This window comes from Lepisosteus oculatus, chromosome 17 (genome assembly GCF_040954835.1).
Source record: "Lepisosteus oculatus isolate fLepOcu1 chromosome 17, fLepOcu1.hap2, whole genome shotgun sequence".
Taxonomy (NCBI): Eukaryota; Metazoa; Chordata; class Actinopteri; order Semionotiformes; family Lepisosteidae; genus Lepisosteus; species Lepisosteus oculatus.
In genome coordinates, this window is record NC_090712.1 from 9896992 (window position 1) to 9919176 (window position 22185).

General features: G+C 37.5%; 2 protein-coding genes across 5 annotated transcripts; one reads left to right on the forward strand and one right to left on the reverse strand.

Moving 5' to 3' along the window:
- Nucleotides 1-34: 34 nt before the first annotated feature.
- pex13 (peroxisomal biogenesis factor 13) lies at nt 35-4436 on the reverse strand. Its single transcript, XM_006638748.3, has 4 exons — nt 4237-4436; nt 3003-3703; nt 2561-2686; nt 35-2356 (listed from the first exon to the last, which is right to left on the reverse strand). Exons 1-4 carry the CDS (start codon nt 4308-4310, stop codon nt 2019-2021), a joined length of 1239 nt encoding a protein of 412 aa, XP_006638811.2. The 5' UTR covers nt 4311-4436; the 3' UTR covers nt 35-2018.
- A 295-nt stretch (nt 4437-4731) lies between these two features.
- pus10 (pseudouridine synthase 10) lies at nt 4732-21953 on the forward strand. Of its 4 annotated transcripts, none has more exons than XM_006638749.3 (18): nt 4732-4840; nt 5787-5920; nt 6174-6428; nt 6904-6990; nt 9743-9777; nt 10389-10500; nt 11233-11294; nt 11747-11792; nt 13545-13609; nt 14269-14354; nt 16145-16270; nt 17163-17219; nt 19009-19085; nt 19165-19223; nt 19400-19517; nt 20201-20343; nt 20668-20767; nt 21667-21953. In XM_006638749.3, the coding sequence occupies exons 2-18, from the start codon at nt 5795-5797 to the stop codon at nt 21718-21720; spliced, it is 1608 nt and encodes a 535-aa protein (XP_006638812.2). In that variant the 5' UTR covers nt 4732-4840; nt 5787-5794; the 3' UTR covers nt 21721-21953. The 4 variants fall into 4 exon arrangements, with proteins under 4 accessions (XP_006638812.2, XP_015218341.2, XP_069036051.1 ...); XM_015362855.2 differs by lacking the exon at nt 4732-4840 and adding an exon at nt 4852-5010; XM_069179950.1 differs by lacking the exon at nt 4732-4840 and adding an exon at nt 5056-5077.
- The last annotated feature ends 232 nt before the right edge of the window (nt 21954-22185 follow it).

The following is a 22185-nucleotide window of genomic DNA, read 5'->3' on the forward strand; positions in this document are numbered from 1 at the left end:
AAAAGACTGAAATAATGTGACTCCACGAACCTCATCACTTACTAATTAATCTATTTAATAACAGGAACTGCTGTTGAACAAACGTTTTATTATGTCAAAATAAGTCTCCATTTTTACATGTACATTTTAGAGACGTTGACTCAAATTCTACAATAACACACCCCCTGAAAACAAGCCTGTGAATGGCTGTCAGATGCAGAAACTGACGTGGATCTGGAATATGAACAAAAACAGTTTAAAAATTATTTAAATTAACCATTTAAATAATAAGAGCAAACCATGTCAATAATTGGTACTACAGTACAGTATATTTTGTAATCGTTCATATGTACATTATGTTACATTATCTTCAAATCACATCCACTTTGGTATGATCCTAACATTAACATTCTTAAAATAGCAGGCTTCAATGAGTTTGTTCTAGGATACCTCAATAAATATGTAATAACCTAGTCTTAAGACAAACTTGTCTTTTTCTTCTAAATCAGTCATACCCCTTATATATGAGAGGGTCACATATTCACTTGAAAAGTCATCCAAATTTCTTTTAGTACATGTTTGTCTTCAGCATTTGCTTAAAAATCTGAATGTGAATTGTATTATTGATGAAATCATGTATTACCTGTAAAAACAGAAGGCATACTGTACCAATCTTAATATTTTTTGTTTTCACATTAAGTTGTTTTTAAAAAAATATTTTTTAAATCTAATTTTATTACAATCTGTTAGATGGGAAAAATAATAAAAAATTGCGTGGAAAGTTTGAATATTTGTGCATACTTTAATTCACGATGTGCAAACACCTCTGCATCAATGAATTAGCATTACTAATACTTGAGAGGAAGCTTAGATTTTCACCAAGCCAAACTTCCAAGTAAAGTAACCTTTAGTGTATAATGCGAATCTTTATACACTAAAAGATTTTACAATTCTAAGAATGCTTCGGTTATTCCGTAATAATAGCCTACTTCATAGTTTTGTGTGAAACACAACTGACCAATCATTGCACACTAAATTAAACTAAATTAAATCCCCTGTACACTTTGTATTAACCTTTTAAATCACAAGCCCCCCAAAGGCACCCAGGAGCAATTTCGATCTTTTCTCAAAGGTAAGAGACAACAGTATGAGTCAAAACAACAGTGCATCGAATGAAATACATGTAACAGGAAATTCCATGTTTACTCGTGTCATATTCAACAATTCAGTGTGAAGCTCTTTAGCTTAAAAAAAGGATTGACAAAACAATGAAAGCCCTTCAAAGAAAACAATAAGGTATAGCTTTGTTATGGTAAAACATAGGTTTAATATATTAATATTTTTAATATTTTTAATTGATATTCTCCCTCTTATTTGGGATTTGGTTTTCATCCTAAAATGCTGACTTTGTTAAAAAATATATACTTTGTCATTAATACATAATGATTGAAACTTTTCACCAGAACAAAAAAACTCAGCATTATCCCATCTTTATAAAAAAAAGAACAATTCACTTATTTTCCACTTATCCATTTTCTAAAACTTTCTCTTTTCAGTTTCAAATTTAAACCTATGGCCAAACAATCAAAGTTATATGCAAGTGAACAGCTTCTGGCAACCTGTTAATCTTAAATGCGTCTAGAATGTCCAATGTTATTAAAAATACACTGGCATAATTTAATGGCCTTCAATCATTATGACTACAAAATGCAACCAGCAAGAGGTTTTCTGCCAGTGTCATCATTAAAAGAAAACCAAGGATATTTATTATCTCATCGGACACAGGAGACTGGGGGTCACCCAAAGTTTCCAGACAACATATTTAATTTGTCTTGAAATGGCTTTTAGCTTCCTGTGATAATTGCTGCATTCACTTGTCAGTGAAGTGACGAAACGGACAGTGGGTCATCTGGTAATCTGAGCAGCCTGAGGACATAGAACGTTTTCAGTTTCTCCCCTTTCTTGACCAGTGATGTGTAGGGAATTGGTTTTAAAATCAAATTCCCCCCCAAAAAATGTTCACAGAAATAGTACAAATTTCACAGATCTATTTTCTCAGGAATAACGATAGCAGCACTGGAAGAGGGCTTCCTCTCGGGATTTCCCGGTGTTCCCGTGAACACGGACTCGAACACATCCTCGGGGTTTGAAAGGGTCTCTGGCGCTGCCGCCGCTGCCCCAGCTGCCCCAGCTGCCCCAGCTCCCAGTGCTTGTTGTGTGCTGGCCGACCCTGGCTGCTGCTCTGCAATTCTCTCCAGTTCTGCTTGCTTCCTGCCTCTCCTTTTGCCGAGAATTTTAACGTAGTTGGCTGGGACGAGTCCTGTACCCTGACCATCCAAACTGGCCAAAAGCCATCCCCGTACCCTAGGCTGTTGTTCTGCCAGGAATAAAAACACTATAATTAATGTTTGTGGAAAAGTATGTGCGCAACAAACAAATGAGACAGCAGTCATGTCCCTCTTAAAACCATGCCAACGTTCTGCAGCATATCTTTAAAAGTCTATAAAACTGGGACTTAATTATGCAGAATCGCACTTTGGACATGGGAATGTAATTTAAAATAAATGGATCACATCCTTACCCTTAGGTGCCAAGTTCAACATATCCCCGGCACGAATAGAAATTTCTTCCTCCGAGGCAGCTGTGAAGTCATATTCTGCCCTTGCCACCACGTGGTCATCGTCGCCATTTGCCCAGTTTGTGGATGCTTTGGGTTCAAACAATTATGGTTAAAAGCGATTATACTCAACTATAACAGACACTATAATATACACTTAAACTCTGCTGTATCAGACATACTTTCAGACAATAGTTTTAAACAGACCAACACTGTACTGACAGTAAGTAGCAAATGAAGATCACTGCTGTTGTTTTTCACCATGGAAGGGATAGGCTGTGTCTTAATATAATGGTAAACAAAACAATCAAACCCTATTTCTAATATATTCCAACCTGTGTATTTCCTTCCTGGTGAGTTTTCTTCTTCCATACATGACTATATTGTTGTCTCGAAAGGGACTCACCAGTTTCTTCTGCCCCAACAGTTGAACTCAGCAGTTTCCAAATCAGGTAAGGTCCTCCAAGGATGACAGCAAAGAAAAGGAATATAGGCCAAGACTTGACAGAGCTGGCAGCTCTGTCTTCAGCTCCAGCCTCAACCACTACGCCAGCGCTGTCCGCCCACAGGTCCTCCGCCTCGGACGCCCTGCGCAGTCCCAGCATCCTCTGCAGCCGCCTGTAGAGGTACCGCAGGGTGCGCACCAGAGCGAAGGCGGAGAAGACCTTGGTGAAGTGGACCTTCAGCCTGGAGAAGTGGTTTGCCACATCCAAGACTGCCCGGAAGCTGTTGTAGACGGCGGAGAACGTGGCATCCATCATCATGCTGACGGAGGAGAAGGCGTGGACGATGCTCTCGATGGACTGGAAGGCCCCCCGGCTGCTCTCCTCTGCCTGCTGCACGAATCGGCTGGGTGGAGCTTCGTCCGCACGGAACCTGTTGTATCCCAGCCCACCCCCATAGCCGTAGCTGTATGGGCTGTAGCCCCCATATACTGAGCCTCCATAGGGGCTGTAGGAAGAGGAGAAGGAGCTGTATGCTGGTCGGTAGGCTGTCAGACTGTTGCCACGATCCTGCTGAGATGGTCTTGGGGGAACGGGAGGTGGAACTCTGGTCAGGACAGGAGGGCCCGGTCTTGACAGGCCAGTGGACCCAAATTCCGTTGACCTGTTCATTGAAAGCAGGCCCCATTTAGGTTTACACACGCGCGTAGATTAAAATACCTCAGCAAACATGTCATATTTGTCGATCTTCGCTTGCATTGTATGCTGCACAGAACGCATCTCATTCTTTTCTGCTCTCTGCTGAAAGCTAAACCGAACAAAAGAAAAATTGAAAGTGTTCAGAGGACTGCGGTAACTACACATCTGAGCTGAGCAAAAGTTCGTCTTCGACTTTTTAAAATCTTCCACTGTTTTTAACGTCTTTCTGGTAAAGCTAATTACACAATCGCAGCTGTTTTGACTGAACAGTAAAACTATGAATGCTTTTGCCATTTTTCAGGGATTTTTCATTGTACATAGTTGTTTAAATTTGTATTCAGATTGATGATATAAGTGATATGCGCCAGTTTGCTTATCTTTGTTATCTACATGTACATTAATAATAAGCCTGTAAAAAGTGCAGGCATCTGAAGAGCCACTGCAGGCCTAAGCAACAATTAAACACAGCATTGCCAAAAAGACAACGTTTTTACTCACTGAAAGGCAGCTGGAGTAGAAATGGCACCTGGAATCCGTCTTTCCCAGGGTTTCGGGGGAGGCTGCGATGCCATCCTTTAAAATCCCCCCAAAACGGTTACCCTGTTTTCTACAGTTCCTACCCAGTTCACAGTTCAGAATCCAGCCCGTCACACTGGTCCTGTCCTAGACCTTAATAATGGATCGCAGCAAAGGACGAAGGTATTGAATTAGGATGAAAAGTATGAGCCTGAATGTGAAACTGTAATACGAGTGCGACATACACTCGAAATGTATTTCAGAGGAAAACACAACGATTTGTAATCACTAACTAAAAAATATATATATTTCTTGTCAAATACATCGATGTTTTTGTTGAATTAGATATGAACCATTTGGGCTTGATTCCTAGAACTTCGAGGTTTTGTGCTAATTCACAAGGACGTGTTTGTGCCTTAGAATTAATAATCTAATATATTTACTTTTGTAATTTTTTTGCCTTAAATCTACACCAGGTTGGCATCTAAAGCGAGTGCTCATGCTGTAGATCTACTGTTCGGAGAACAATTAATCGTGCCTACTGACGCAGGGGACGTGGAAGAGCTCGGGGATGTGTAGAAAGCACGTACGTACGGAATGTGCTTTGTTTTCGTGCAACCTCAATTGAATGCATATAGGAAGTTTTAATTATTGAGGCTGTTCTGTTTTGTTGTAATATTCATGTGTGCTTTCTTTTATCTACAGAAATTAATGTTTCTTTGAAATAGTAGGAGTGCAATAGCAGCAGCACGTTGGGTAATCACGCTACATTAGGACATCCTGTTTGCTGTCCAACATCAACTTGGCGACCATTAACTTTATTGTACGAACAGGACCAAAAAAAAAAACTAAGCCGAGTTAAACTTACTGAGACATTGCAGTCATTGCAATGGTCAATGTATAAATCAAATTAAAAGTGATAAAAAGTGATAAACCTTGCTATATCATTATTTTGTAAGCCAGATTGATGTATTATTTGTATACATTAAGAAAAATATAATTGTTGGTAAAGATGCGTGATGTGGATATGCTTAGGTGAATAATGTCCTGTTTCGTCCGCTAAGAATTCTGTTTACGGTTGCTTACATCATGTGCTGATGTACTGGCTGTCCTCTGTAAACCCAGTCATAGACAAAGCCGTGGACAGGTACTGAACCGAGAATAAGCAGGACTGACAAAATATTTAATAATTTTTAAGTCAGGTAAAGTCAACTGGTAATAGGTGGAAGAACGTGTTTACAGTACATGTCAGAATGACACGACAAAGGTGGAGAGATTTTAATCATACGCAGAACGTCCAAATAAAACGGACTAGTCTAGATATTGTTAGCTAAGGTACCTCCAGGTATAACCCAGTTGTAATTAAGATAGGAAATATGTGATAGGATGATGAAACCGTAACTTTTCAATTCAAGATCAGTAGATCTCCTGATATGTTTGGACTATGTGATGCTGTGATGGTAAGAAAAGCATTACCTGGTCTGTTTTACTCTGAAATCGACTGCATTTTCCATTCTTCCTTGTGTTTACAGTCAGAGCTATGTTGCCCCTTAAGGAGAAGGACAGGACAATTGTACAGACTCTGCTGAAAGCAGGCTGTTGCCCACGTTGTGTGCTTCGATTCTGTTGTGTGGGTCTGCAGTCTGCCTACAGACAGCCATATCAGGTATTGCTGTTGCTCTTTTTTATAGTTACACTCTTGATCTTCTCAGTTTTATTCAGTTCAATCTACCATATCTTAACTTTGCAAGAACATTTTTTTGGCATTTTAATTTAAATTTAATTAGCATTTTTTGATTATTTTAGTCTAAAATAATCCTTGTTGTCAAAATGGAAATGCCTGATCTAGATCCAAGTGCTTTTTCTTCAAGGTGCAGCTGTGTCTAGTGGCATAAAGACTTCTTATTTATTCCCTGCAGATTCTGGAGGATGAACTGCACCGTTTTGCCAAACCAGATGAAAGTAGTAACCCTACTGCTGCAGCAGAAGAAGAGGAGGACCCCCCTTGTAAAAGAATTAAGCTGGAGGGAGCAGAGATCAGTGTAGCTGGTGAAAAGGGAACTGTTATACCCCTGCCTGGGGACAGCTTTGACACCCAGAAAAATGAGCAAAACGTTTGTGTGGTGTGTTTGGGAGTGCTTCAGGACTTCTGTGACAAAGAGTTTGCCCAAAAAGTAAGCTCAGATATATCCTACATTCTTCTTACTGAATCTTTGTAAAATGACAAAGAACAGAAGTGTTTGGAAAAGTTGTGACAAAGCCTGTTGTGCGAAGCTTATATTTCTTTAATAAAGCAAGTCCATGATAATAAGAAACAAATCAAAAAGTTGTAATCATATTGCTTACACTGCTCTGCAGTTTCCTGTTATGCACTTGAGATGGACGCACTGCTTCACTTTCCCCTGATAAAAGAACATCACAAGGTTAATAGACTTTAAAGAGAAAAATGAAATGATGTAGAACAGCATTTAAAAAATCACTGTTCTGTATTTGTAAGCTAAAATACGTGCTGACAATTTAAAATCATCGTGAATACAGTGAAATGTAAAGTGAAAAAGCCGAAACTGGTAGTGAAGAAAGGTGTTCAGTAGGCTCCTGTATTTTGATGCTTTTTTGTTGACCCCTCCCTCACATTATTGCTACTGATAGATGTCCCGGGCAGTGGATTCCGCTGGCTACCAGTTCAACAGTCTAGTTGTGTCAGTGTCTCTTCCACCCCAGCTCTCCGTGAGAGAGGTGAGTCCTGTCTGTCTGTGCTGCTTTGTCTAGTCATTCTCCAATCTGAGAGAGTGATCATTTTCATGCATCTCAAGGCCTGTGCAATGTCCAAGCTATAACTACGTTCAAGAATCTAATGACAGATAAAAATCATACTTGGAGGTTTTACAGTCTGTGTTATATGTGCTGTATGTAGATGGCCAGTCCTGCCATTTTGGCATAAAAGTTGTATTAGGGGGTTTTGTGTTGGTGGTTTTATGGGGATGCATTCCTAGGGTAGAAGTGATGTTTGCCTGTATGTGCATGAGGTGTATGAGGTTTATATCTACTGAATGGCCAGGCCGTGGTACGTGGTAGAGTTGTTATACCCTGATTCTTTGATCTCATGTGTAATAGGCACATATAGTGGTTTGTGAAGGAAACGTATCTCTTTTCTGGTATGCTGTTTTTCTGTAGGTGGGATCTCTACCAGTTGATCACAAGTCAACTGGTAGAATATGTAGTCTAATATGTTCATTCTCAAAAAGAACTCTTTGCAAACAAAAAGAGAATGAGGCCATCGCAGCTCTGTTGGGATATTAACTTGATTGATTGTGGAAAAGTGTAGGGCAAAGACGGGATTTTGTGGACATTACATGAATGTATGATGTTACAGATTCAGCTTTGTTTTTATTTCCATATTAAATGTGTATCAGTACAGTATATTATCCAGATTACCTTTTCTTGTTCAGTTTCAAGGTTCTCCAGTAGAGAGCAGTCAGGTTCTTGAAGTCTTAGTGTGCTTTTTTTTCTGTTGTGTGGTGGAACTTGGAAACAGTGGAAAATGTGATAACACTTGTTTTGTTTTCTATTCCATTTGAAGTGTGTGGTGAAAAGGTCTATCTTCATTCATGTTAAAATAAACAAAATCATTTCAAAATATCTTTGTTCATTATAAAACATGAGAACTACCATTATGTCATTTTAAGAATTTAAGTGGTTTATTATTAGAAAAGTGTTGTCTTATTTTATTAAAAACACAATAAAGGATCTTTCTCTTAAGTGGAAAAAAGTGAGCAAAATAATGAAGTAACTAAAAGATAAAAATGAACAAAAGGAAATATGACAAAATAAATGGCTATGATCACAGAGGAGGTTAACATTACTTAAACATCCAGAAGTACAAGAGGAACATACAAAGCTTTATATGCCAAAAAGCCATTTTAGGTTTTTCTTGGACTATATATGGATTACTTGAAGTTACCAAGCAAGCACGCTGAAAAACTTGCCAACGTGCCTCTTGGGCTGATTGCATAAAAATCAACCACTCCTTCTCCTGAATCATGTTACAGGCAGAGGTGGTTTAGTCATGGGAACATCTTGGCTGTTGAGACATATATTCCAGAATGGAGGAAGCTCTGGATGCAACTGGGAAATTACAATCTTGTTTTCTTAATGCACAACTCTTTAAGAAGGTGTGAGGTTAGCTGTGGAATCTATTTAAAGAGAAACCATGACAGTGCTCACATTCATTTCACTTTCCAGTAATGTGTATATTATGAATATAGCCCTTTGGATGACCATTGAAACCACATTCCTATGTGGCTGTATTGTGATCTTATGAAAAGGCAATCAGTTCTTTTAGAGAGCACTAAATGACTGCATGGGTTATCTTGGTCACTAGTAGATTTTCACTCTAATGCACTAAACTCCCCTTTTTAGAATGAGTTATTGAACTAATATTTGAACATATGTTCATGCTTCCTGTTGTTTTACAAAATGGAGAAGTGAAACGAGGATTGCAGAGCTATAGGTTTGGGTAATACAGTTTACCAACGCCTGCACATCTTTTATTTGTGTCATGATGAAGTTGAAAGCTGGTACATGATCTTGATGTGTGGGTGATCCAGATGTAGGTCCAGACTATCCCTCAGGTCTTTTCTTATATTGGTGACCTTTCATTTCATATGGGCTGCCTACACAGGCCGCCGCCGCCCACTGATTTCATGCTGAGCATCACACATAGTTTTGCAGTTTTACTTCCTTGTGGATGTAGTGTTTATGATCTAGATCTAGATCTAAGAGGCACCAATGGTCCTTTCTTGCGTGTTCTTTTATCTGAAGAGTTCACTTGTGAAATTTGAAGTTACTGGAACGGTTGCTGAACCGAGTGTTTGCAAGGAAGGAGAAAGAGTGCAGTGGGCTTGAGTCTTAGGACCTAGAATCTAAGACCTAGATTTTTTGCTCATGTTTTGGAGCAAAGCTTGCTTGTTAGAAGTGCTAGCAGTCATCTGTTAAAAACAAATTCATTATCGCTGAAAAAACAAATCTGGGAAAGCCACCTCCCGCAAAAAATATACTTATGTGCACAACTTTAAATCGGAATTAAATATCAGACTTAAATAGCAGAAAAATCAAGTTGAGCTGCTTTCTTAAATTCAGATCCAGAAATGTAATGTTGTGACAAATCTCTTAAGTTCATATGAACCTTGCTAATAATTGGGCAATGATCTAGCACTTTACAAGAAAAATATGGGCTTACAAGCTATTAATCCTGACAGTCTTTGATTTTATGTTTTGTTTTCTCAAATTTAGGAGCACACCTTGGACAATTTTGTTATACTGTGCTCCTCTAATTACACGAGGTAGTGTCGTCAATGATGCACTGGCTTCTGTATTGTTGCAATACTACAGACAGGGAAAAAAACACCTGGCTCACCTCACAATGTGCTTCTAAAACTGTTCTTGCGTCTTTGTTTTTCATCTCTGGGGTGTGCCTTGCTCTTACCAGCATTCTGTATGGCTGCTAGTAAAGAAGGAAGTGGGGTAGGTAATTGCGTTACTGCTTTTTCTTTTTCAGCATTTATCATTACTGCCTGTGTTTTCTATTTTTTTTAGAACTCACTGCTTTCTATTAGGAACAGAAACCTGGCACTGTGCCACACACCACATGCTTGATCAAAGATTAACCTACTGTTACTTAAAATGTTGCTGTACTTTTTAGCTTCTAAGTTTTGGGATTTTACTTTGAACCAATTGTTTAGGCTGTATTCCAATTCCAAGAAGTTATGGATCATCCTCATTTAAGGTCTCTTAACCAGATTCACAGTTAATTGGCACTCTCCCTTTACCAACTGTATGCAATGATATCTTTGTATCTTCCTTTTTGCTTTACTAGAAAAGTCTACGTTACATGGTGTGGTACTCCATTTTCAATGATTTATTTGTAAAAAAAAATTAATTGCGCATTATACGCTTTTTTAATTTCTTTGTTTAAAGAAAAGCCATATTCTGTCTTTTGGGGAAAAATGTATTCGTGGGGCCTGACAAAATGAAATTTAATAATACCATTTCAGCTTCCTCTCAGTATGTAATTGCTTCTTGGTGGTTGGTTGGCGAGCACAGCCATTTGAGACCTTGATGTCTTTCCTGAACAGGCTGAAGGGACTTTGTCTGGGAAAGGATGACGTAATCCAGATCAAGGAGGCCTACAAGTGGCTAATCCACCCTTTAATCTCTCAAGAGCTTGGAGTACCTGTCAACGGCAAGGCATGTGCATCATTTCCCTTCATTATGGTGCTCACAGGAGGAGTGGTTTCCTTGAAACTGTAGGGCGTGTCTGCTGCAATGACACTACTGGCTTAAGTACAAGAATTTTGTGTTGCTTTGGGCGGAGCGTGAGCAGAAATAGGAGGGAATATTCTGCTGATGTGACCTAAATGTGCAGTACACGTGAGCTCCAAGATTCAGTGTTCGATGATGTAACTCCATTGAACTGTGCCATGGGAAGTGCTGCCATTCGGGTTCTACATGAAATTGAAGTCCTGACTGTTTGGTTAGATCCCAGGGCACTGCTCGAGAGTCGGAGCGTTTACACTGATGTCCTGGCTAAATTACAACGTTAGGTTTGCTTTATCTGGCTTCTCACGTATTTCCCCTTCATTTAATTGATCCTCTCTTCTATTTATTGCATATTAATAAATTTAATCTGATCTGTTTTATATTGGCACTTGTGTATTGGTTGATGAAGTAGGTTCACTCCTACATGGAAAGAGATCCTTTGAGATGAAAGGCACTATATAAATTCAATTTAAATTTAAAATATTATTAGTATAAATAAGTTAAAATAATATAGATATATGATATGTATGTATGGAATATATATATATACAGTAATACTAATGGGTACTGTATATATATTCCACAAATGGGAACATATGTATACCCCTGTTGTATTGTGTCTTGTTGATCTAATTGTAGCTGTGATGTTTTCTTCCTCAGAGCTCCTTTGAAGTGAGCATAGCCTTTATACACCCTGAGACTGATGGGGACTGCCATTTCCTGTATGTATTCAGGGCAAAAAAACAGGGTACAAATTGTGTTGCCAAGCCTTCAGGACTTTAATTGTTTGATTTAAATCATTTATGTACTTGTGAAATTATTCTCAACACTGGAAATTTCAAATGAGAAATAAGAAAATAAGATGATATAGTGCCACTTAATGACAGTGAAGACTTTTTATACAGTATCTTTCAATATAACTATTAATTTGTTTAAGAGGAGTTTGTTGGTAGGGTCACCTTTCTCCAGTGCAGACTCATTTGTGACAAAACTCAGCAGTTATTGTTATCTGAATAATATCTTGATTGAATGATCTCTTTTTCATATTTTAAAGATTTAAATAGGGTGAAATATATCAGCATTGCTTTAAAACGATTTTTAAGATTATGTAACTGTAATACTTACATATTATTCATTTTAAACCATAATTTTAATTCACCTCTTGTTTTCCTAGTGCTGCTGCGTGCTCCGACTGCTTCAAACCAGCAAAGAACAAACAAGTAAGGGATACACTGTGCTGGACAAAAAACGTTTTTTGAGAGATTGATTTGTATTTTTGGAAGAGGGGTTGGGCACATAAGAGTATAAAATGCAGTGCTTTTGCAACCAAAAGTACAAACGTTTCCTGTGTTTTTCTGTCATTTGAAACACTGCATTCAAAAGCCATTTTATCTTTAGTTTGAGTTCACAGAGGGTTGTTCTTTTAGTAATAAATACAAATGCTCCACTGGACTTTAAATATATTTTTCCATAAAAAAAAAACTTTGCTACTAGTTTTAAATTTTATTTAGAATGTTAAAAGGAAAAATGCATCATTTCACAATATTCATTTCAATGTTTTGTTTTGCATGTTTTCCATACAGATATATTCATATGAAAGAAAATCGCTGTAGTGATTTGTTGGAAAGACCTTACCAGAATAAAACCCCAACAAAAAACATTATTACATGAATGTAGTAACAGTGACATGCTTGAAGACAGATTACATATGAAGGAGTTTATTTAATGTATCGCACAATCAACTTCCAGCTATAAATTACACTCCTTTCTATGAGAGGGCTATCACTGTACCATTATTCAGAAAAAAGCTTCTCTAGTTTAGTTTTATTTATCCCTTTATTCTTCTTATGTCACAGTGTTATGTATGTGCTGCATTTTTATGTCAATGTGTAAAATTATAGCTAAATGCCGGTCTGGAAAGTGTTGCAGGACAGCCACCCTCCTCTGTTGCCTTGACATGTCTCTTGTCATGATAGTTCTGTTCATTCAGCATCACACGAAATCTGAAACTCAGTAGCTGGGATGATCATCCCCTGACAAGGTTCTAATAAGCAGACACACTTTCTCATGATAGTCAGAAAAGGGAGTAAGAAAAATAACAACCAAATATTAAATTAGTGTAGCAATTGTGTGGACATTTGCATTATTCCAGTACTGTGTAAAAAAGCTTTTAAGACATGTCTTTTTAATACAGCAGTTGGTGCGTGCCTTCCTGTTCATTGTTGTTTTTCAGTTACCTTTTTACAAAGGAATTCTCAAAAGGTACATACCAGATAAAACCATATATGTGCCTGTTATTTTTTCATCATGTTAGCTGTGATGTAGCTGTTAGCTGCCGTGTGGTCTAATGGTTACAGACAGGAAGTTACATGTTTACAAGAAAATATTTCTTCTTAGGACCTGAAAAAAATATACCAGGTCTGTGGCACATATTGTATAAAGGTATCTGTCTGGAAATTCTACTTCTAAAACTAAATCCAATAATTTAAATTACACTTTGCACTTAACATTTAAAAATATTTTCTTTCATGTCAGTCAGCATAAGTAATGGTGGTGGCTTATGAGGAATAATAATAAGTATATTAGTAATAATATGTTGTCACCTGTTTCTGCTTTTCTTTTGCATAGCTATCAGAATTTTACTGGTTCCATAAGATCAGCGACATTTGTAATTTATATTTTTGTAAACAAATAGTTTCTGGATTTAGTTCATTCTTCAGTAAGCATTGTATTATGTGGAGGCAGCTCATACTGGAGAAAACTGAAACCTAGCCTGTAACCTTGATGACAAACCCACTTAAAGTAAACAAGCTACAATTCGATTTCCTTTAACTTTCAGTTTAAAAAAAACCTGCTGCAGAGGAATGCATTTAGATGAAATGATGTAATATAATGTAGGCCACATCCTTCTTCTCATGATTTGTGTGCTTCTAAGAACATGCTTGTTTTTGCCTGTTTGTTTGTCTTTGCAGTCTGTTTTCACAAGAATGGCGGTGATAAAGGCTTTGGAGAAGATAAAAGACGCGGATTTCCGCAAGTAAATTGGTTTTAAATCTTACCGTGTTGTTTCTCAGTATTGCCCCCCTCTGTTCAGAAATAAGCTGCAGAGGAATAGTCTCAGGGAGTGGCCTAAAATCAAAAGCACTGTATTAAAAAAAAGGTTTGTAGATCACAAACCCTGTCGCAGAAGTGGGGGGAAATATTTCTGAAATATTTTAAAATTTAGAGAACCGTATATTCCACCTGGGCTAAGAGATTCAGATTTAACTCTGTCCGAATATGAAAGCAGCTGTATGTGAACAAGCTTTTTAAAAAATACCTTATTTTTACAGTGTATCTATAATTTGTAAATTATTCACGGTTTGTATAATGCATTTTCTAACATTCTTGCAGACCTATTTTAGCTATTTAAATCTAAGGTATATATACTTACATGGACGATTAGAGGAGTTATGTAGGATTAAAATAGTCATGGACATACTTAACTGACCGTCTATATATTAAATAAATGAAAGTATGCAATTTAGCTGGGCGTTTTTTCTAAAATCTGATTATTGCTGTTGTGTGAGCTTTTGTGAAATGAACAGAGATTATCTGATGGGATAAGAAATAAGATGGATGTTTACATGTGCTCTTATTTTAACAGAATTGAAAATTTTGTTTTCAAATTGAATGTTCTGTTGTCTTTGTGTCCAGACAGTTTCCCTGTCCTCCATGCCCCCCGGTTACAAAATGTGTTGCCCAGGATATCCAGTGTCTTCATTCCCCTGTCTTTATTGCTGGTACATTGTTTTAAATTTGCTTTAAATTTGCAACAGTATTTTTATGTTTCGGGGTTAAAAAGAATCAGAATTGATGAGTGCATTTCGAACCACAATAAAAGTCAAATGTACCTGTAACTTGTAAAACCTCCAGTTTACATCACCAAATAGATTAAATTTCCAAGTATACGCAGCACCTTTTTCTGTAACATACAGAACGAGGCAACAAAACCTCCGGTGAGGTGAAGCGGCCCTATTATATTGTAAACAAGCAGGCTTCTGAATACATCTCTTTTAATCTAAAAGAAATATAGCTCTCGATTTAGAGGCGGTTTTGCCAACAAATTACGACTTACTTGTTAACTCTGCATGTAGATCACGTTAAAACATTTCTGGGGTGTAACATCTGCTGCACAACCTGGACTTCTTTGCTCGTACATCACATTACATGAGTTATTACAGTGACTAGTGAGCAGGAAGGGCTGTTTCACATTGCAGTTCGTGGAAACACTTGCTCTTGCCCATGGCGAGACCAGGGGTTTGCGGCAACATGGGGACTTACAGCACTTTCACAAAGTTCACAATTTTGTGCTTAATTTGAAATGTGTCATTTTTTTCCAAACTGCCAATGTATTTGTTTTGTTATCGACTTCTCAGTACCCCTTTCAGGCTCTACTGTATGTGCACTTACACGCTAATAACTTCAGCTACCCTTGTATCTTCACTTAATGTCATAATTCTGTTACAAGCTCATCTCAGATTAGAAGACACCTAGTTGGCATTGAATGCAGTTCACTTACTCAGCCATTCCACTCTTCTCAGATTACTGTCTTTAATTCTTACTCAGGATTCACAGGTGTAAAGGTTGTGGTTCCAATTTACTGTACTCTAGTACACTAATGCAGTTTCTGTGGAGAGACCTGATAAAGTATTTTTTTGCCTAAATGGGATGCTGAAGAAGTCCATAAAAATAAATGACTGCCTGTTTTCCTTGTTTAGAAGAAACTATAAACATAAAATGAATTTTATCTGATTTTTAAGCTGCTCCTTTTAACAGAAGAACACCAGAAGATGGTGAGCTTTATCAATCTGTGGATAGTATTTTAGGACTAGGAATAGGTATTTGTTTCCAAAATGTTATGAAAGAATTCTACAATTTCACTTTACAAAAAGGGAACAGCTTTGTCTTCCTTTTTTTTCCATTTTCTCAAAGTGAAACCCAGATTGCTTGTCTGCAGTCGACATATACAGTACCTTGTATTACAGCTCTGTTATACTTGGATGTAATGAAAATGATGTGGCTTACTCCTGTGGCATTTCTCTTTAGATGCTTTGCATTACCCTAACTTATATGCATTTTATATATATACTTATATTAATTAAAATAACATCGTTCTTTCTGGCTTTAGCTTTAAATGTACAGAGAGGCTTTATTTAGGGAAGTAGGCAGCAGAGTCTCTGACTATAAGCTGAAATGTGCTTCACTGAATCTTCATTAAATCTTTTAATGCTTTTTACTAAAAACGTCCAGAGATGGGTGAAAGTTTCTAACAGTTTTATTTTTCCTTTGCTTTCAGGCCATATATAAGATCTCTTATTTAGGCTCGAGTGTCAGAATACAAGATTGAGCTATGTTGCTGAACAAATCTAAGCAGGAAGGATTTATTGTAAGGCTATGTTTAAAAAGTTACATTTATTTGCTTTTTGTTAGGCTAGGACAGAAGGGTTTAATGACCTTATTTCATCCTTTGTTTTAACACTGGGAATCGGTATCCGTACTTAGCCTGATGTGTTTTCATGGTGCTCAACAGGCAGATACAACAAGTATTCCCGGACACTCCCGCAGACTCCCTGGGTGATCGATGGAGAAAGGAAGATGGAGTCCTCTGTGGAGGAACTCATCTCAGACCATCTCCTGGCCACCTTCAGGGCTGACGGTGAGCACGTGTCGTGAATACCGCAGCCGCCAAGCGTTTTACAACCTCCCGTTTTTAGCCGTGTCTGCTTCCCGCTTCGGCTGCATTCCAGAGTCTGCCTTTTCTCAACTAAGTGCATTTAGTGCAAACGTTTAAAAAATGGGTTGTTTAAAAAAATAAGAAATAATATTCCGTCGGTTCCGTGTTCCTTTAAGATGACCTGTGCTTGCCTGTGCTGTTTTTTAACCTTCCGAGTCGCAGTTTCCGAATAAATTGAGTCATGGATTGTGTAGTCTTCACCACTGACCCTCATCACTTTTTGTCTTCTGTGAATATTAGAGAATGGGGAAAAGTTAGTGGTGGGAGAATGTCTTTATTACCCAAAATACCTCTGACCCAACTTGCTCTTTAAATATAGTGATATATTTAATGAAATCCAATTCCGTGCTCTGGCAGGCCCATGTAAAGATGTTAATGAGCATGCTATGTAACATTTGTGCCGATAGCTAAAACAGTTCTGTTTTATAAATGACACGGATGCTCATTTTAATCTGCCAGAGAGCTGTGCTGTACAGGACAGTGGCTCTGTATTTGACTCGATATATGCAAATTTAAAAATTTAACACGTGCATAACACTCAATATCTAAACTGAAGTTAGGGATGATTTAATGATATTTTCTTTTTTACTTGGTCGTCTGACGTTTGTAATTTGTCCTTTTTTGAATCTCTAAAGTAATAAAAAAAAGTTTTGCCAAGTGTTAACAAACGTGAAATGGGCATGTTAGATACATATGTTTAGAATGCCATCTTAAACGGTATGAAATATATATTTAAATGTTGTATTTTTTCCTCTTGCTGATATTTATGAAGATTATAACTGTGTCAGTTTAAATATTATTTTTTCTCTGCCAGGGTTTAATTTTTCATCTTCAGGAAGGGAGGATGTTGATGTTCGCACCTTGGGGAAGGGTAATTCGTTTCTCATTAGATAACCATTTAGAACTGCCTTTTGATACTTGTTGAAGAATTAGTGACACAACCATCACCCTGATGTGAAATGCAGTGCAGTTTTTTGTCAACAGTATTTGTATGCGATTCTCATTGCTATAGTCTAATTTAATGTATAAACAGTTATAAAACAAAACTAAAAGACGGAAAAAAAGTTGAGAAAATCTAAAATGAAGAAAGAGAAAACATAAGGGTAGGAACTATTTAATTTAAAAATAAACGAAATCGTCCCTCTGTCTTGGCTGACAAAGGTCTTGGAGCAGATCAGTTTCACTTGGCCGTACTGCTCTCCCGAAGAATAATATCTACCAATGAATGCAATAATAAGAGATTTAAGGGGGCTCTGCGCCCAAAGTTGTAAAGGAGATGTTTTGGCTGCCTTATGCCAGCAAAAGATGTTATGTGAATGCTGACCGTGATGTGGGAATCTGGGAAAAGTGATACCAGTGGTGTGCCACAGGGCATTCCCAAAACCTGTGTGAATGTGGGTTATTCACTGAGCGCATCTGTGACAGAGAATATCTGAAGCAGTGCCCTCATGGAACTGTCTGAGTTTTAAAAGATTCCATAAGCGAGTTTAAAATGGGTCGGCTGGCATTCTTTAGAAGAACAGAAAAGCTTTCGTCAAGCCACAAACATCTCAGGCCTACCACACAAACTGTCTAGTTCTCTGTCCCATTTTTTGTTCATAAGATTAAAAGTCTGGGGATGGGTTGAGATTACCCTTGAAAAATGATTTGAGAGCAGTTAGCCACTAGATGAGAAGGTAAAGCACACCATGGTCAGAAGAGTTTGAGATTTATAACTTAAAAATCTGGAAGGTGTAAGTTGTGTAAGACACTGTTAACCCACACAGGATTTGAGAGTATAGCATTATTATGACATTTAACATGCTCACAATGCATTATTCGCTAGTAATGTGTCTCCGGTACCGACCTGTGTGGCTTGCCAAGCACATGTGAAGGTTCAGTGATCTCATTGAGAGCTGCATGACTCCTGCTAATTTATGCTTATTCTGCTGTGGACACTCACACATCACTGAAATGCAAACTATGCTCAGTTTTCCAATGCCTCTGCAAAGATCACAGTGATAAACTGGGATCATTTACAAATGGTGCTATCACTTCAGGAGGTGATTTAAAGAAAATAAAAGACTTTGGAAGATTATGCCCTTCAATTTCATACATTATTTTCTCTTTGCTCTACTATAAGTTTACTCTCAAGTTCTGCTGATTAAATTGCAGAACTGATATAGTTAAGTATCTTTACTGTGGTTTCTGCAGTTTGTCCTCTTTTCTGTGCTGATCAAACCCATGAAGCATTGCCAGGGAAAGCACTCAGTTACTTTACTTACACTTTAATCTTATAATATTTGCCAGACCTGCTCAACCTGAAGCCCATCCAATCTGATCCATTGCAGTAATTTAATATAGACCGCTTTCTAGTTGTTATATATTATCATTTAAATAATTAAAGACATGGTTAAAGAAAACTGCAATGGTGTGAATTTACGGTGTTGCAAGTTGAGTAGCTCAACTGTAAATGGTAATAATAGTAATAATCTAGAAGTTTAGACCTTGGGTAGTTTTGTAATTGTGTTGTTCCATCATGATGAAAGAGATATTTCTCTTGCTGTCTATACCACTATGAGGCCTTCTTCTCAGGAAACCGAGGCCTGTTATTTATATCAGAGGCAGGGGCCCGTGCATGATGCTATTTTTAAATTTGCTGTGTATTCTTTCATCTTCAGGAAGGCCCTTTGCAGTTGAATTACTTAATCCTCACAGAGCAGTGTTCACGAAAGATGAGATCAAGAAGCTTCAGGAGGTACTGTGCTATGTTCAGACATCTCTCCAAGAAAAAAATAATGTGCATTTGATTGAGTGCTGCCTTTTATTTTTCACAGACAATCAATAATTCTTCTTCTGAAAAAATAAAAGTACGGGACTTACAGATTGTAACAAGGTAGGTGTTTTCCCCTTTTCCTTCAAGTGTAATATCTTTCTGCTTGATTCTTTTGATTGTTTGTGATTGTAGTACATATCTGTGAGTTCAGTCAAATGGAGGCAGTTACCAGTGAAGTTATCAAGCTATCAAAACTAGTGCTGAAGGCAAGGCTCGGATGTCTCTTTCTGTTTCAGAGATGCAGTGGGTCATATGAAAGAAGGAGAGGAGGAGAAAACTAAATCATACCGTGCTTTAATATGGACTGAGAGACCTATTCAGGAACATGATATAGAATTCATTAATGACATTAAGGTAAGGTAGCCTTTTTATATGCAACTATGCAGTGTGGATTCTACAATCACTGTTGCTAGTCCTTAAAGGAAGATCACTGTTCAATCCATGTGTATATTGTGTTTATTATCTTTTCTGTAAACATTGTTTGACAGGGTTGATAACTTTTCAATTCGAAATAAATAATACGACTCGAAAGCACTGCAAGAACATTTAGGCATTAAATGAAAATCATTATGAAATCGGAAATGTGTAACACTTGACTACAACTATGGAAAGTTGTTAGAGTCTGCAGTAGAGTTTCTCTTTAGCTTTTGATTCGGCCCTGTCCAGAAACTGTGTACTACTGCTCTCAGCCTTTCATGACCCTCTGTTGACGAACACTTTCCTTTGTGCGACTATGGGAATAACTTCAGGCTGCAGATTTTCTAAACCCCCAGAGTCTAAGTTCAGAGTTCATTTGACTGTCTTTTAAAGGGGGTTATTAAATCACATTACAGACAAATGTCATTGCTGAAATTACACTAACAATACAGTAATGGTAGTAGAGATATTGGACTATAACAAACAGTAAACTGGAAGAGGCTGAAGGTATTTGACAAAGAACGATAATGTTGTTGAAAAGTACTATAGCAAAAAATAAAACAACAAGAGCATGCTCCGAGAAGGTTGTTGTATTAGAGCCCTTGTGATGTTGCCTGCAGGAGTTAAGAGTAAACCAGAAGACTCCCCTCAGAGTCCTACACCGGCGGCCCCTGGCTGTGAGACAGCGTGTCATTCACACCATGAAGGCCCAGTTTCTGGACGAGCACCACTTTCAGCTTCACCTGAGGACACAGGCAGGGACGTATCCTGCTACACACTGCTGGCAGTTTCTCACGTTTGGCCATAGAATTAACCTTCGACATTCAATGGCTTGTGTGCAAGCAGAGATAGATAATGGAAACTGTCAAAGAAGTTGTGGGGTCCATTTGGTGGAATGTAATTTTCCAGTGAATATTTTTCTATTGATTGTCCAAATGATAAAGCAGTAGTTTAACTGGGTAAGAAGACTTTTTTCAATCTTATTTTAGATTTCGGAAAATGTGAAGGACTGTTCATTTTGTACTTGTATCAAGCTTGTATTGATAATATACAGAAAAAAGTCAATTGCTCTTTAACATGCATTAAGCTACATCAAAGAGTTTGTCCATGGGGATTTTGGCCGAACAAAACCGAACCTCTGCAACCTGATGAAAACTGTGACGGATATCCTTGAGCTAGATGTTGAGGTGAGAATAGATTACCCTCTGAACAGAGTGTGTTGTTTTCTCCAAGTTCATTGTTACATATGTTCCTGTGTTACCATTTTATGTGCATACTGTTAAGGTCACAAAGATGTCTTTCTTCCACCAGTCCAGTTTTACTTGCTTAGGACCCTTGCTCTGCCTTTCTGAATTTAAAATATTGATACTTGCTTGAAGATAGTACTGCGGTAGTAGTACAAAACCTGCAGTATGCTCAGCTTCCTGACAGTCAAATTTGGAGTGGACTTTGGTAAGTTTCTCCAGCTGATCAATAAAGCAGTAAATGGTCTATCTCCAGATCATTTTAAGACGTTACTGAGGTTATTGTTCATTTGAACAAGTAGGTCTTCTTACTTGAAGACCTGCTTATATGAAAGCCACACATTTGAGAGTTATCTCCAGCTCAGCACCATGTCCATTAGAGATTATGCAACTATTGATATTTTAAACACTTGCTTTAAGACTTACTTTCTCTCTAAAATTGTATAATGCATAATGTAATTTTACTATCATTTAGCTGTTTAAGTTTTGTGATTTTTTCTATTTCTTATTTGTTGTGTACTAAGATGTGTACAATTGTAAAGCACCAATTATAATTTAGTGTATTCTGTGGGCTCGTATTTCCAACCAGCAAGGAAAAAAAGGCTGCAGTCTATGAAGAAGAAAATATTCATTGAAAATGTGGTATATATATACATAATAAATGGTTGTTTCTTTAAAAACACTGATCTTTGTGTTGAACATAATGACATGAGGTTCATATAATACATCAATAAAAAAAGTTCAGAAAAAAAGAGGAATGTTTTGCCAGTGTAATTTGCTGGTAGTAAAAACTTAACACCATACAAATCTAGATTGACATTAATAAGTGTTTTTTTTTTCAGTCTGTGGATGTAGACTGGCCTCCAGCGATAGAAGATGAAGACACATATGAATAGCACTTCACACTTTGCCTCAACAAGAAGCTAGACCCGAAACCCTGTACTACAGATGTTATATTCTACCCATTTTGAAGGGCTCTTGACTTTTTGTTACATCGTACTCTATATGTATTTCCAATTTCATTTAAAATACATACTAATGTCCTTTATGATTGGTTAAATAGCTGGAAGAACAAAAGTAACAAAATATTATGTTTGCTGGATTAAGTAAAGATCCCTTTGAAATCTTACTATGGGTATTTTTCAGTTTTGTTTTTTAGCAACTTTTTAAAAGGTAGGTGAGCATGTATATAGTTATAGGCTTGAACTACATAAACATAAGTTCCATTCTGTTGATAATTGGTGGAAAACTGTTTTAGCTTGGCCTTTCCATATCTGTGAGTATTGACAGGAAGCCAAAATCTTTGAATCGCTTATACAGTAAGGTCTTGAGACATGTTTCTCTCTTTGTGTGCTGGACAG

Bases quoted from the DNA above. Each gene is read 5' to 3' on its own strand.
- pus10 (XM_006638749.3), top strand. From the start codon at position 5,795: ATGTTGCCCCTTAAGGAGAAGGACAGGACAATTGTACAGACTCTGCTG. The intron at 19,086-19,164 runs GTACTGTGCTAT...TATTTTTCACAG, and splicing joins AGATCAAGAAGCTTCAGGAG to ACAATCAATAATTCTTCTTC. The intron at 20,768-21,666 runs GTGAGAATAGAT...TTTTTTTTTCAG, and splicing joins TCCTTGAGCTAGATGTTGAG to TCTGTGGATGTAGACTGGCC.
- pex13 (XM_006638748.3), bottom strand. From the start codon at position 4,310: ATGGCATCGCAGCCTCCCCCGAAACCCTGGGAAAGACGGATTCCAGGT. The intron at 3,704-4,236 runs GTGAGTAAAAAC...TTCAATGAACAG, and splicing joins TCTACTCCAGCTGCCTTTCA to GTCAACGGAATTTGGGTCCA. The intron at 2,687-3,002 runs GTGAGTCCCTTT...TTGAACCCAAAG, and splicing joins TGTTGGGGCAGAAGAAACTG to CATCCACAAACTGGGCAAAT.